The sequence below is a fragment of the Chrysoperla carnea genome, chromosome 5 (assembly GCF_905475395.1).
Source record: "Chrysoperla carnea chromosome 5, inChrCarn1.1, whole genome shotgun sequence".
In the NCBI taxonomy this organism is placed as follows: domain Eukaryota; kingdom Metazoa; phylum Arthropoda; class Insecta; order Neuroptera; family Chrysopidae; genus Chrysoperla; species Chrysoperla carnea.
Window position 1 is genome coordinate 9,063,055 of NC_058341.1, and position 12,267 is coordinate 9,075,321.

The 12,267-nt window shown below is 29.9% G+C and overlaps 2 protein-coding genes across 2 annotated transcripts; both read right to left on the reverse strand.

Moving 5' to 3' along the window:
- Window positions 1-953: 953 nt before the first annotated feature.
- Window positions 954-3,352, reverse strand: LOC123300462 (cytochrome P450 9e2-like). Its single transcript, XM_044883040.1, has 6 exons — window positions 3,150-3,352; window positions 2,917-3,083; window positions 2,281-2,615; window positions 1,989-2,217; window positions 1,247-1,729; window positions 954-1,126 (listed from the first exon to the last, which is right to left on the reverse strand). Exons 1-6 carry the CDS (start codon window positions 3,350-3,352, stop codon window positions 954-956), a joined length of 1,590 nt encoding a protein of 529 aa, XP_044738975.1.
- A 2,175-nt stretch (window positions 3,353-5,527) lies between these two features.
- LOC123300463 (amino acid transporter AVT1I-like) lies at window positions 5,528-9,822 on the reverse strand. The gene is made up of 7 exons (XM_044883041.1): window positions 9,693-9,822; window positions 8,646-8,882; window positions 8,184-8,310; window positions 7,755-8,023; window positions 6,618-6,824; window positions 5,834-6,027; window positions 5,528-5,758 (listed from the first exon to the last, which is right to left on the reverse strand). The coding sequence occupies exons 1-7, from the start codon at window positions 9,820-9,822 to the stop codon at window positions 5,528-5,530; spliced, it is 1,395 nt and encodes a 464-aa protein (XP_044738976.1).
- Window positions 9,823-12,267: the final 2,445 nt, after the last annotated feature.

Sequence of the window (12,267 nt, forward strand, 5' to 3'; positions counted from 1 at the left end):
GCTTATGATTCAATATCATATCTCATATATTATTTAATTATCAGACAAGTCAAGAAAGGAGATAACTTATGTAAATAAGTGTTGACAGGCACAGGTCGAATCAGCTCTGCCAGTAGAAAAGACATGCCATTTCTATTATGAATATATTATTACAGTTTGATTTAGTTTTAGACTATTAGTGTTAAGTTTTTTCCTTTTTATTTACGAGTTATTATTTATTATATTACACTGGCCTAAATGGCCGAGCGGTCTAAGGCGTTTGGCTTTGAATGTTTGTCCATTTAGACTTAGGTTGCGTGTTCGAGTCCAGGCAGCGGCAGTGTGAACAATTTATAATTGATGGAAGTGCAGAATTGATCACATTGTCGTCGCTTGGATAAGAACGAAGTAACCGATTCCACCCACATCAAAATGTAATTGTAAGTATGTTGGTAATTAAATAAATAAAGATTAAAAAATAATGATGTGGGTGGTCTCTGTTGTAGGCGTATATGTCAGAGAAACGGAGGTTAAACCCCATTATTATTATTATTATATTACACTGGCACTAAATTTAAAATATATTTTCCAGAAATCAGGTGCCCTTTGTGAGTAGCGCCCGGGGCATGATACCCCCCCTTGCCCTGCCTCGCTACGCCACTGAGGGAGCTTCCTTCGAATCTTTTGGCGCCTAGACTATAATAAATAATGAAAGTGATTTACATCAACATGATTTAAAAAAATTTAAACTCGCAAAGTACGCAAATTGTAAATATTGCAAACCTTTTTATCTTAAAAAGTAAATAAATATATAGTTTAATAAAAAAATTTTTACATAAAGTACTAATTATTATAAATTAATAAAATATTGTAATCTAAAATAATATTTAAAAATAAAACTTAAATTAATATTGTTGGTACTAAAAGTACAAATTTCATTTTCGAATTTTAGCGATTTTTCGATCTAACTAATATCACAATTGTTTTCTAATTTTTAATGTTACATGAAATCCATTTTCTAATGTTACATTCAAGCGTTTTGTTGAAGGTCTTGGTGGAATCATTGATTTTTCGTTAAGAACAATTTCAAAATATTTTACCATATAAAATACAGCCATTTTTAATTCCATAACTGCAAATCTTGATCCTAAAATAATTTTTAAATCTATTTCATGCCATTTTTAATTTTAGTGGGCTTTGATTGCAGATTTAAGGCAATTTTATTTTTTCCAGAAACAGAGGTGGATAAAATTGTATAAATACTTACCAATACAACCTCTTGGACCACCCCCAAAAGGTAAATACGAAAGTGGATGAATTTTATTTTTATTCTCATCACTAAAACGTTCTGGATCAAATTTTTCCGGATTAGGAAAGTATTTTGGATCATAGTGTAAACCCCATACAGGGAAAGTTAAAACTGTTCCTTTCTCAAAAGTAATTTCTTTACCATCGTCCATTTGAACCGTATACGGTTTAATACATGTACGATCTAAAAACGAAGCAACAGACCATTTTCGTAAGGTTTCTGACATGACCATATCTAAATATTTCATTTCATTTAAAACATTGTAACTAAGTTTTCCTTGATTTTCATTTAGAATTTTTTCATTTTCTAAGAAAAGATGTTCTTGTATGTCAGGATTTATGGCTAGTTCATACACAGCAAAGCTCATTCCTATGGACATATTTTCGAATCCAGCTAGGAAAAATCCAAATGCATGGGCAGCCATATCATCGTCATCTAAAACTGTTAATATAAAATGTAATTTGGGTAATTTTAAATGCTTCATTCTGAGAATTGATTCCAGCTGAGGGTATAGTTCGAGGTACCCGTTGATATATTCTTTTTGTCTTTGTATTTTGGTCAACATATGCCCCGCACCGGGACCCTCTGTCTCCATTTGAATAGGTTAAGTTGTCTGAATGTTCTTTGGGGTCCTATAAATACGTTACAAAAAGTTTCTCTCGGTACTTCGAACTATATCAACTGCCGCAAAAAATCTTACTAATTTTTTTATTTGTTTGCATTAATTTTGCCTCTTCCACTACGGCAAATCCTTTATTTATCTCATCTTTTGGATCATCTTGTTTTAATGAACCATTTTTAGCTTCAATCAATAATTGAACCATATCGGGTCGATAAATATTCTCACGTTCTCGAATTCGAATATTTTCAATGATTATATTTCTTAAAAATTGCAACGGCTCGCTAGGAAGCATACCAATTTTAAAAAACTGTAAAAATTAAAAAAAAATCACCATGTTTTCCCGAGGAAAACTGTTTTTAAATATACTTACTCTGGCCACTTGAGGCAGGAATGTATTTAACAACATTCGCCATGTTGCAAAATTTCCTAATTTTATTCCCATTCGATAAAAATCATTATTACGATCGCTTAAAGAATCAATTTTAATACCGAATGCTGTCGATGCAATTATATCATTTGTAAGTCGTGTAAAAATTTCTTTTAATTCTACCTTTAATGGTTGTCCATCATTGTTAATTTTAATTTCGTTCATAAAATGATTAATAAATTGTTCACAACATTCGGTTATTAATTGAAAAATTATTCGCATTTTGCTGCCCGTAAATGCAGGACTTAAAGTTGCTCTCATATCTCGCCATTTACTACCTATAAATAATTTTTTAATCGAGAAAAAAAATTACCTTTCTGATTTCAACGAAATTTGGTCTATATATGGTAATTTTGACTGAATTTTGCTTCTGATTTTGATAAACCCAAGTATACAAGGTTGTCTTGACCCAAAAAACACATAAATCGCAAGCATTTCGCTAATAAATGCAATGTTCTCAAAATATACCCTTTTGGAATACGATTATATGCCATTAGAATCAAATCGAAGCAGGACTTTCACAGAGATTCAATTACAAGACAAGGACCCATAGTATTTTTTAGTAAAAACATATTTTACCTTTTAAAGAGAATAGATTTCGGTCTATAATCGGACTAATGCCCTCTAAGAATATTGAATTGGAATGATCACCAAAATTTTCAAAATCTTTTATTAAAATATCCTTAATCATTTGTAAATCACGGATTAATATTGTTGGAGCACTGAACAGGAATATTCCATAAAATCTATATACAAAAATAAGATAAATTAAAATTGATTCAAAGTTTTTTGTTTAAATTTTTGTAACTTACTTTTTCTCTGGGTATGCATTATAAACTTGAATAAAATCTTCACCAATCGATGTTTTCTTAATTGCATGCCAAAAGAAGTTACCCACAATTGGATACCCTTTTACATAAGGTATACCACGTTTTTTCCAATGATTTAACGGTGCCATTAAATACCAATAACAAGCCACAATAATTGTTAAAATCACTAGTGCTAGAATTAACATTTTGTCTTTATTTGTAAATAAAATAAGATTATAATTTGGCTACAAATTTGATCGATACTTTTATATTTATTTCTACAATGAGCTTATCGGTCAATAAGAATTAATAAATTTTTGCTTTTCTCGAAATTAATACAATTTTCTTGAATATTCGATGACCTATGCCAATTGTATCATCACAAATATTGTAAAAACTGGAAAAAATTAGATATTAACACTTGTAATAGTATGTTAAGTATTGCATAATCTCAATTCTCAAATTGGGCGATACTGCACTCTTGTGTAGGCTAAAGGTAATATTTCCAAGGGGACTCAAAGAAAATTACAAGGTACGAAATTTCTTGTGGATATTGATATGTCAGTATCGGTGTGAATGCCATACTGATTTGAACATTAAAGGATTAGTAACATTAGCAATAGTTACGGCAAGAGAATGATATTTATTTTTCAACGAGTTTCTGCTAGAAAACTCTTAAAAATTCATTGCAATTTTAAAATTGCATATCTTATTTATTGTCATTAAGCTTTGCAGATATCTGATTGTCTGTCAAATTTATTCAATTTTAACAATAAATATAGAACTTAAACAAAGGAACAATCGATGCGGCGTCTCATGATAACCGTTGCACAATTTAATCTCTCCATCAATATAAAATAAATTAGTATTTGAGATTTTGATTTTTCAAAAATCTACATCTCCTTATAAATGCTAGGTAAAACTGCAATTATCTGCTCAAAAAAGAACGACCAAATAGGGCGCAAGGAATAAGTCTATAATATTTCCATTGAATCCCGAACTTTATGGACTTTGTCGTTAGTTTTTTTTAGTAAGTATGTCGACTTTAGATCTACTCATCAAGCACCACGCTTTGAAACCATAGTTTGAAACTAACTAACTCTTTTTAGTAATCAGAAAGTTTGATCAGAAGTCATTATCTATTACAATCAAGTGAAAATCTTTTGTGGATACGAAGATTCCAGATGTCCCAGGTATGATTAAACTGAAAAACATCACTGAAACTACTCCTAATCTTAAAAAATGCCCGTGATCAATAGATAGTTTTTAAATACAATTCGAATTAAACCGATATTTAATTTACATATTTTCAATGATGAAGTCAAGTCAATCAAAATTAATAAAAAAACAATAAAATTTATTTAGTCATTTGTTCCTTGTTTCTTATTTAGGGTAAATCAAGGGCATTTTTATAGGAATTGTTAATAAAAATTGTGTGTCGTATTTCGTTTTTTTGTTTGTTAATATTTGCTTTAATTTATTAGTATACTAGCATGTTACTCGCCCACTTCGCTGGGCCACAAAACCCGCGCTATGACCTTCACCTCCCTTTCTATCACTTAGCCTCCTTCCATAACACTCGAAATACTTTTTATTATAAATCCAAAATAAACCAGAAATTTTTCGATGAAGCGAGTGGGAAACTCAGTCTCGGTATCTTTATAAATTCTATGTTTTATTATCATGTATGAGCTATATTATTGTTAAGTTTCATTCAAATCAATTCGGTAGTTTTTGTGTGAAAGCGTAAAAGATATACAGACTCACTTTCGCATTTATAAGATTATATATTGAGATATTTTTAAAAAAAAAAGGTGCGTGGTAAATTTTGGTGATTTTAAGAATAATATTTACTTTTGAATTAAAAAATACTTAATATTTGAATGATTAATGTGATTTAAAACTTGAGATTATAACTTATATATCCTTGGATATTTTAAAGTATTAACAATTTTTATGAAAAAAGAAATTGTTATACTTTAAACATTAGATAATAGTTTCTAAATTTCATAATTAAAGAAGAAGTCAATTCCAGAATAATCCAGAATAAATACTCGGAAATTTTGTTGAATAAGAACATAATAATTAAACTAATCTACAGGTAATCACGTGATTTTCTTCAACGTAGACTTAAGGTAATCCGGCTGTTTTCATCATAAAGAAAATTTATCCCAGATTCTGACTATGCAAAAAAAAAAAAAAACGTTACCTTACCGGGCTTAACTTTGGTTCTTGACGTTTTTACGTTATTTTTGGACAGACTTGTCGACAGACTTGGGCTAAATTTTGTGGGCAATTTCATTTGAAAAAGAAAACGGGAATTTTAGGGAATTTCATTCATAAATAATTTAAAATTAATTTTGTGCTTAAAATATCTTTAATTAAAATAAATTTACAATACACGGTGGTTGATAATTAACATATCTATAAATCTTATCAATCGTGTTAATCGTTGTTGTTACAGTTAAAATAACACCAAATACAATTACAAAACGTGGTAATAAATACTCAACACAATAATTACATTTATTATTCATATCAATTGTTGAATTCGATTGTTGTACTATAACATTATTATCAACATCATTATTATCAATTGTTGTAAGATCATTCTTTTTATAATCATAATTTAATATTTCAATTGTATCATAATAATTAGTTTTATTATGTCCAATAATTGTTGATGCATTTAAGTTATTGTATTGTTGTTGAATTAAACGTAAACGTATGTAAATTAATGCTGGTAAAATAAACATTAATGGTCCGGTAAATGTACCACCAATTAGACCCATAACAATATCAAAACGTGGTACAGATTCAGCTAATATTAAGGATATGATCATTAATGCTGTACGAACAATGCAACGTTTGTAGGTAAATTCTGAAAAATATATTCGATAAACCATCCTAAGAATTTCTATTTTATGCATAACTAGCTGTGAACTACCCGCTTTGCTGGGCAACATCCCCACTTGCACCCCTCCCTCCACATTTCCTTGCGTGGGATAACAGTTTTGTAATGTACACGTCATGCTCTTTTATTTGATACCCCACTTAGGTATATTTGTAAATATTCGATAATTCCTTCCCACTTTCTCGCTACACCTTTCTACCCTCCGAAGGTTAAAAGTAGATAAAAACAATAGATCTTTGAAGCTGGTTGTATATCGTGTCAATATTTTAGCTTAATCGATGCACAACTTTTTTAGTTTTTGAAGCATATCCCTTTCAACCCCTATTTCAACCCCTTACTCTACTATAATATGGATGAATTATACATAAAAACCTTCCTCTTGAATCACTCTATCTATTAAAAAAAACCGCATCAAAATCCGTTGCGTAGTTTCAAAGATTTAAGCGTACATAGGGACATAGGGACATAGGGACAGAAAAAGCGACTTTATTTTATACTATGTAGTGATTTTCTAATATGCCAATGAATAAAAGATAAAATTTCTAGCTTGATCTTACCTCGGGGTATTTGATAATAATCCTCAATATCTTGAAACAAAGCTGTATTATAAATGACTGATGTAAAACATAATTGCATTGTAACCAAAATTATTACCAAATATAACCAGATATTCGATGGTAAAGTTTGTAAAATGTTATAATTAATCCTTGTTCCATAATGCCAATATGCTAATATCGCTGTTATCGAAAATAAAAGTGTACTAACTGTAAAATAGAAAATAGTTAAATTAAAAAGGCAGTTTGACTAATTTATACACTGCTTTAGGGTTTGTACGTGCGTTTCAGCTTATCTTTATACATACTGGACTCCAGGGCCGTAACTAGGGTACCTAGCGCCGGTGGCAAGTATTATAGGTTTCAAGAATATGGAGTCCTGGTCCCGGAATTAAGCACATAAGAGATACCTAGCAAAAACTGACATGACAGCTGAAAAGAATGACAAAATTAGTGGGTTTCAAAAAAAATTCTAATAAGATCGGATCACATTTGTCCGTGTTATCCAAAAAATAGAATTTTTTTACTTTATGACGTCATCAAAATCCAAAAAATTTAATTTTGCTCTATCACATCCAAATTTTATCCAATTTTGATAAACCAAGTATGTTATCCTACTAAATTTGAGTCATACTTTTCAAATTTGTGATCAAAATTAACCTAGCTCTAATTGGTTTCAATAATGTGCAGTCCTGGTCTCGGAATTAAGCATATAAATGATAGCTAGCGAAAAACAGACATCGCAGCTGAAAAGAATGACCCAAAATTAGTGGGTTTCAAAAAAAATTCCATTAAGATCGGATCATATTTGCCAGTGATATCAAAAAAAATAATTTTTTTACTTAATGACGTCATCAGAATCCAAAAAAATTAATTTTGCTCTATAACATTCAAATTTTATCCAATTTTGATAAATCAAGTATGTAATCTTACTAAATTTGGGTCATACTTTTCAATTTTGTGATCAAAATTAACCAAGCTATAATAGATTTCAAGAAAGTGGAGTCCTGGTTTCGAAATTAAGCACATAATTGATACCGGAACTAAAGTAGTGCTCAATTCGCAAAACACGCCAAATATACTAAGATTGTTTAAGAATTTTGGTAGACTAATCCTAAAAAGGCCAAAAATGATACTTACATAAAAATGCATAAATAATAGCATTAATAATTTTTGATTTCTTTTCCATATCCACTTGTATCGTTAACAATAACGGATGTACATCAAATTGGAATGCAATGATTCCATATGTAATTAATAAATTATGCCAAATTAAAACATTATCATCGAAACGAAATGAACTTGGTCTGGTAAAATCGATTTTCGGATCATTTTCATCATATACAATGCATAAATTGATGAATATTGATGAGCATATAACCATTGCAACTGATATTGCTGATACTAATCTGGAAACGAATTCAAAATAATCGGTAAAACTTTTTTTCCGAGGTTTTTTCAAAAATTGACAAACTTGAGATATCAAAAAAAAACTTTCTAATAGAATTAACAAACTCTCAAACGGTTTACCGTATACTTACTGTAATGACAATGATAAAAAATACTTACCGAAGATCTTTCGGGCTTCCCAGCCACATGATTGGAGTTTGTATTGCACCCAATAATAAAATCCAATAGCAATATGACACATTAAAAGTAGAAGTTTTATCGCCTAATTCTTCTAAATTTTGTGCGGCTTGATATAGAAAAAAATATACAAAACTTTATACTTTTTATTTAATTTTAAACAAATTTATCTACAAAGTGGTTAAAAAAAATATTTCACTTTTATTCAAAACATAGTGAACAATCTTTGTAAGCCACTTTGTGTGGGGTGTTTAATCGATAAGTGAAGAAAATCTGGTAGAAATTTTGGATCTTCTTGAAGACCAATGTCAAATTCAAGGCGTCTACGTCCGAAGGGTTGTCACCCATTGATTAAAAATGTTTTCTGCCTTTTAGTTAAATTTTCCCATTTATCGATTTAAAAGGTCCAAACTTTTAAATAAGTTTTAGAAATTACTTACATACCAATTATAATATTTGGTATACCAGCAGCAAATACAGTAAAATCTAATAAATTAGCAATAACACGTTCCCATGGTTTGCCTAATGTAATGGATGCTAATGCCGCATATGGATATCGATTACGTTGTTCCATTTGATCGGGTGCAATTGTTTCAGCAATTAACCATGCTTTACCTAATAAACTTGCTGTATACACTTGAAAACCTAACATACCATAAACAAGTGGAATACCAAGCCATCCTTCAAAGAAAAAATTTCAAATAATTAAATAACGTCCTTCTGGGGCAATTTTTAAACTCGTAAGGACCGGGTGGGTATCAGAATAAATGATTTTTATATTTTTATCCTAATTTCAAGGAGTGGTTATGTTTTCATGCTCTTGTATCTTGTATGTAGGGGAAAGTGGTCTAGAATGATCCCTCGTAGTTTTAAGTAAACCATTAGAGCCTTCTAGTATATTTATCGATAGATGGTTTCCACGCGATCTAATTAATCGTTCAACAAAGACTTATGGTGATTTATAAGCTAATTTGTGTTTCGTAGCAAAATATTAATTTTACTGTTTATGATTTATGGCAAGACTTTGAATAATATTATAACACATTTTCATAGGCGTATAATATAAATTTTAAGGTCAGTTTTTATGATGAAATTCAAATATGTCGTTATGGGTAAAATGATCCCCTTTATATAGGCTAAAATGATCCCTATTTTGTGTGTAAAATTATAATAGATAAAATGATTCCCCATCATGTAACGGGTCTTGAATGTGTTGATGGGTTGTTGAACAGATCTAAAGAAATTTACATACCAATATTGTAACTAACATTTACATTTGAATAAAGAACTCGAAAATATTTCGACGTTGTATATATGTCGAATAGTTTGGCTATAAATTACATTTTTTCTTAGGGGGATCATTTTAGATCACCTTCCCTTACCCAAAACACCGTAACATCAAGAAAATTAAATCAAACGTTACTGATATAGAAGTATAAATTTTTGCGGGCAGTATTTTTCCCTTCTATGCAGAAAAACAGTTGAACTTACCACACTTAATAACCGCACCAGGTAGCGTAATTATTGGATAAACACCAAACACATCGATAATACATAGTGTGGCATAAAATAATGATAATTTTTTCGAATTATCATTTAACAATGGTTTATGTTCGACCATTGTTATGAACACAGAAACGCGCTATAAAAGTATAACAGTTCACAATGTCCACAAATAATACCTGAAATTAAATATCCTATGATGTGTTTTTAATTTTTTTACTATATTTTTACTATTTGTACGGGTTCATTATCATGGAGAGAAAAAACCGATGGCTTTGCCAATAAATAAAAAAGTTTGTGATAGGTCCAATAAGTTAACAAAGAATGAGAACCCCTTAGAAAAAATCGAAAAAACCGAGAAAATTTTATAGTTTCGGAATTCGATAAAATTCAGTTTATAAGGTAATTTTGACCCAATAAATTCAAAAATCGTACTCATTTAACGATTAATCGAATAGTTTCTGAGAAAATCGATATCTCAGATCGATTTTTGGCGTTAAATCGAAAACTGCTCTCCCAATCGTTAAATAAGTACGATTTTTGAATTTTTTGGGTCAAATTTACCTTACAAACTGATTTTTATCGAAATACGAGACATACAATTTTTTTTGATTTTTTGCAATTTTTTGAAGGGGTACCCCTTAGAAAAAATCGAAAAAACCGAAAAAAATGTATAGTTTCGGAATTCGATAAAATTCAGTTTATAAGGTAATTTTGACCCAAAAAATGCAAAAATCGTACTCATTTAACGATTGGTTGAATAGTTTCTGAGAAAATTGATATATCAGACTGATTTTTGGTGTTAAATCGAAAACTGCTCGCCTAATCGTTAAATGAGTACGATTTTTGGAATTTTTGGGTCAAAATTACCTTATAAACTGATTTTTATCGAAATACGAGACATACAATTTTTTTCGATTTTTTGCAATTTTTTGAAGGGGTACCCCTTAGAAAAAATCGAAAAAACCGAAAAAAATGTATAGTTTCGGAATTCGATAAAATTCAGTTTATAAGGTAATTTTGACCCAAAAAATGCAAAAATCGTACTCATTTAACGATTGGTTGAATAGTTTCTGAGAAAATTGATATATCAGACTGATTTTTGGTGTTAAATCGAAAACTGCTCGCCTAATCGTTAAATGAGTACGATTTTTGGAATTTTTGGGTCAAAATTACCTTATAAACTGATTTTTATCGAAATACGAGACATACAATTTTTTTCGATTTTTTGCAATTTTTTGAAGGGGTACCCCTTAGAAAAAATCGAAAAAATCGAGAAAAATTTATAGTTTCGGAATTCGATAAAAATCAGTTTTTAAGGTAATTTTGACCCAAAAAATGCAAAAATCGTACTCATTTAACGATTGGTTGAATAGTTTTTGAGAAAATCGATATCTAAGATCCATTTTTGGCGTTAAATCGAAAACTGCTCGCCCAATCGTTAAATGAGTACGATTTTTGGAATTTTTGGGTCAAAATTACCTTATAAACTGATTTTTATCGAGATACGAGACATACAAATTTTTTCGATTTTTTGTAATTTTACCCCTTAGAAAAAATCGAAAAAACCGAGAAAAATTTATAGTTGCTCAAAATTGAAAATATATATAACTTATAACTAAAAACGCAGCCCTAATCTCATTGTAAAGAAACTTACGCCTTGTAATATTTTTCTTTAAATCACACTGCTCCACAGGTATCTGCTTTCGGTATTTTCAACAACTTATCTTTCAAGTCAAATTCGTTAATCGAACCACAAAAAAAGAACGGCTCAAACGGCGTATATACAGCTGAATATAGCCGTGTCAGCTTTATGGATATACGGTATATTTCATACCTATTTTACTACCACAAATAATAAAATCAAATGAAATTCGATAGCTAAGTAACTTTTTACTAATTCTTAGTTGTAAATAAATAAAACCAGGTAAAAATTACTTTTTAAAAAACAAGAATTTTATAGTAGTAGTTTTATAGTATAGTATAGTACAAGAGACGGTATAAGATAAGGTCGACCTTTCCCCATCTGATAACCCTTTAAACACTTCTATCATAGTTTTTCTATCGAAAAGTGTTCATGGATATGTTTAATTAATTAATTTTTAATGTCTCATCTGATTTCATAAAAACTATGTCACATCAGATGGGTGAAGATCAACCTTATCCCGTCTCCTAGACTATAAATATGACCTGGATGTATTTTGAATTGAGGGTGAATAAAAGAAATATTCGCCACCATAGAGAGAGCTGAAAAGTTTCAGTATTGATTAAAATAAGTCATACATACAGTCATACATTTGATTGGCAAAACATTTCTAAAGCACGGAAAATTTTCAGGTTTCCACAAAATCAACTTATTTCAATGACATTATTTCGACTTTTTTGTCACTTGCAAAATCCTTAAGCTTATCGTTTTCCGATGCTCTTTCAAATTAATTCAATAAACATGACGGAGCCGAGATAAAACCATAAAATTTTCATTCTAATCAAGGCTGAATCGAAAGAAGCCAGAAAATGGGTTGCCATTGTTTTGTCGATTGCATAATTCGAGAGTCACTTTACA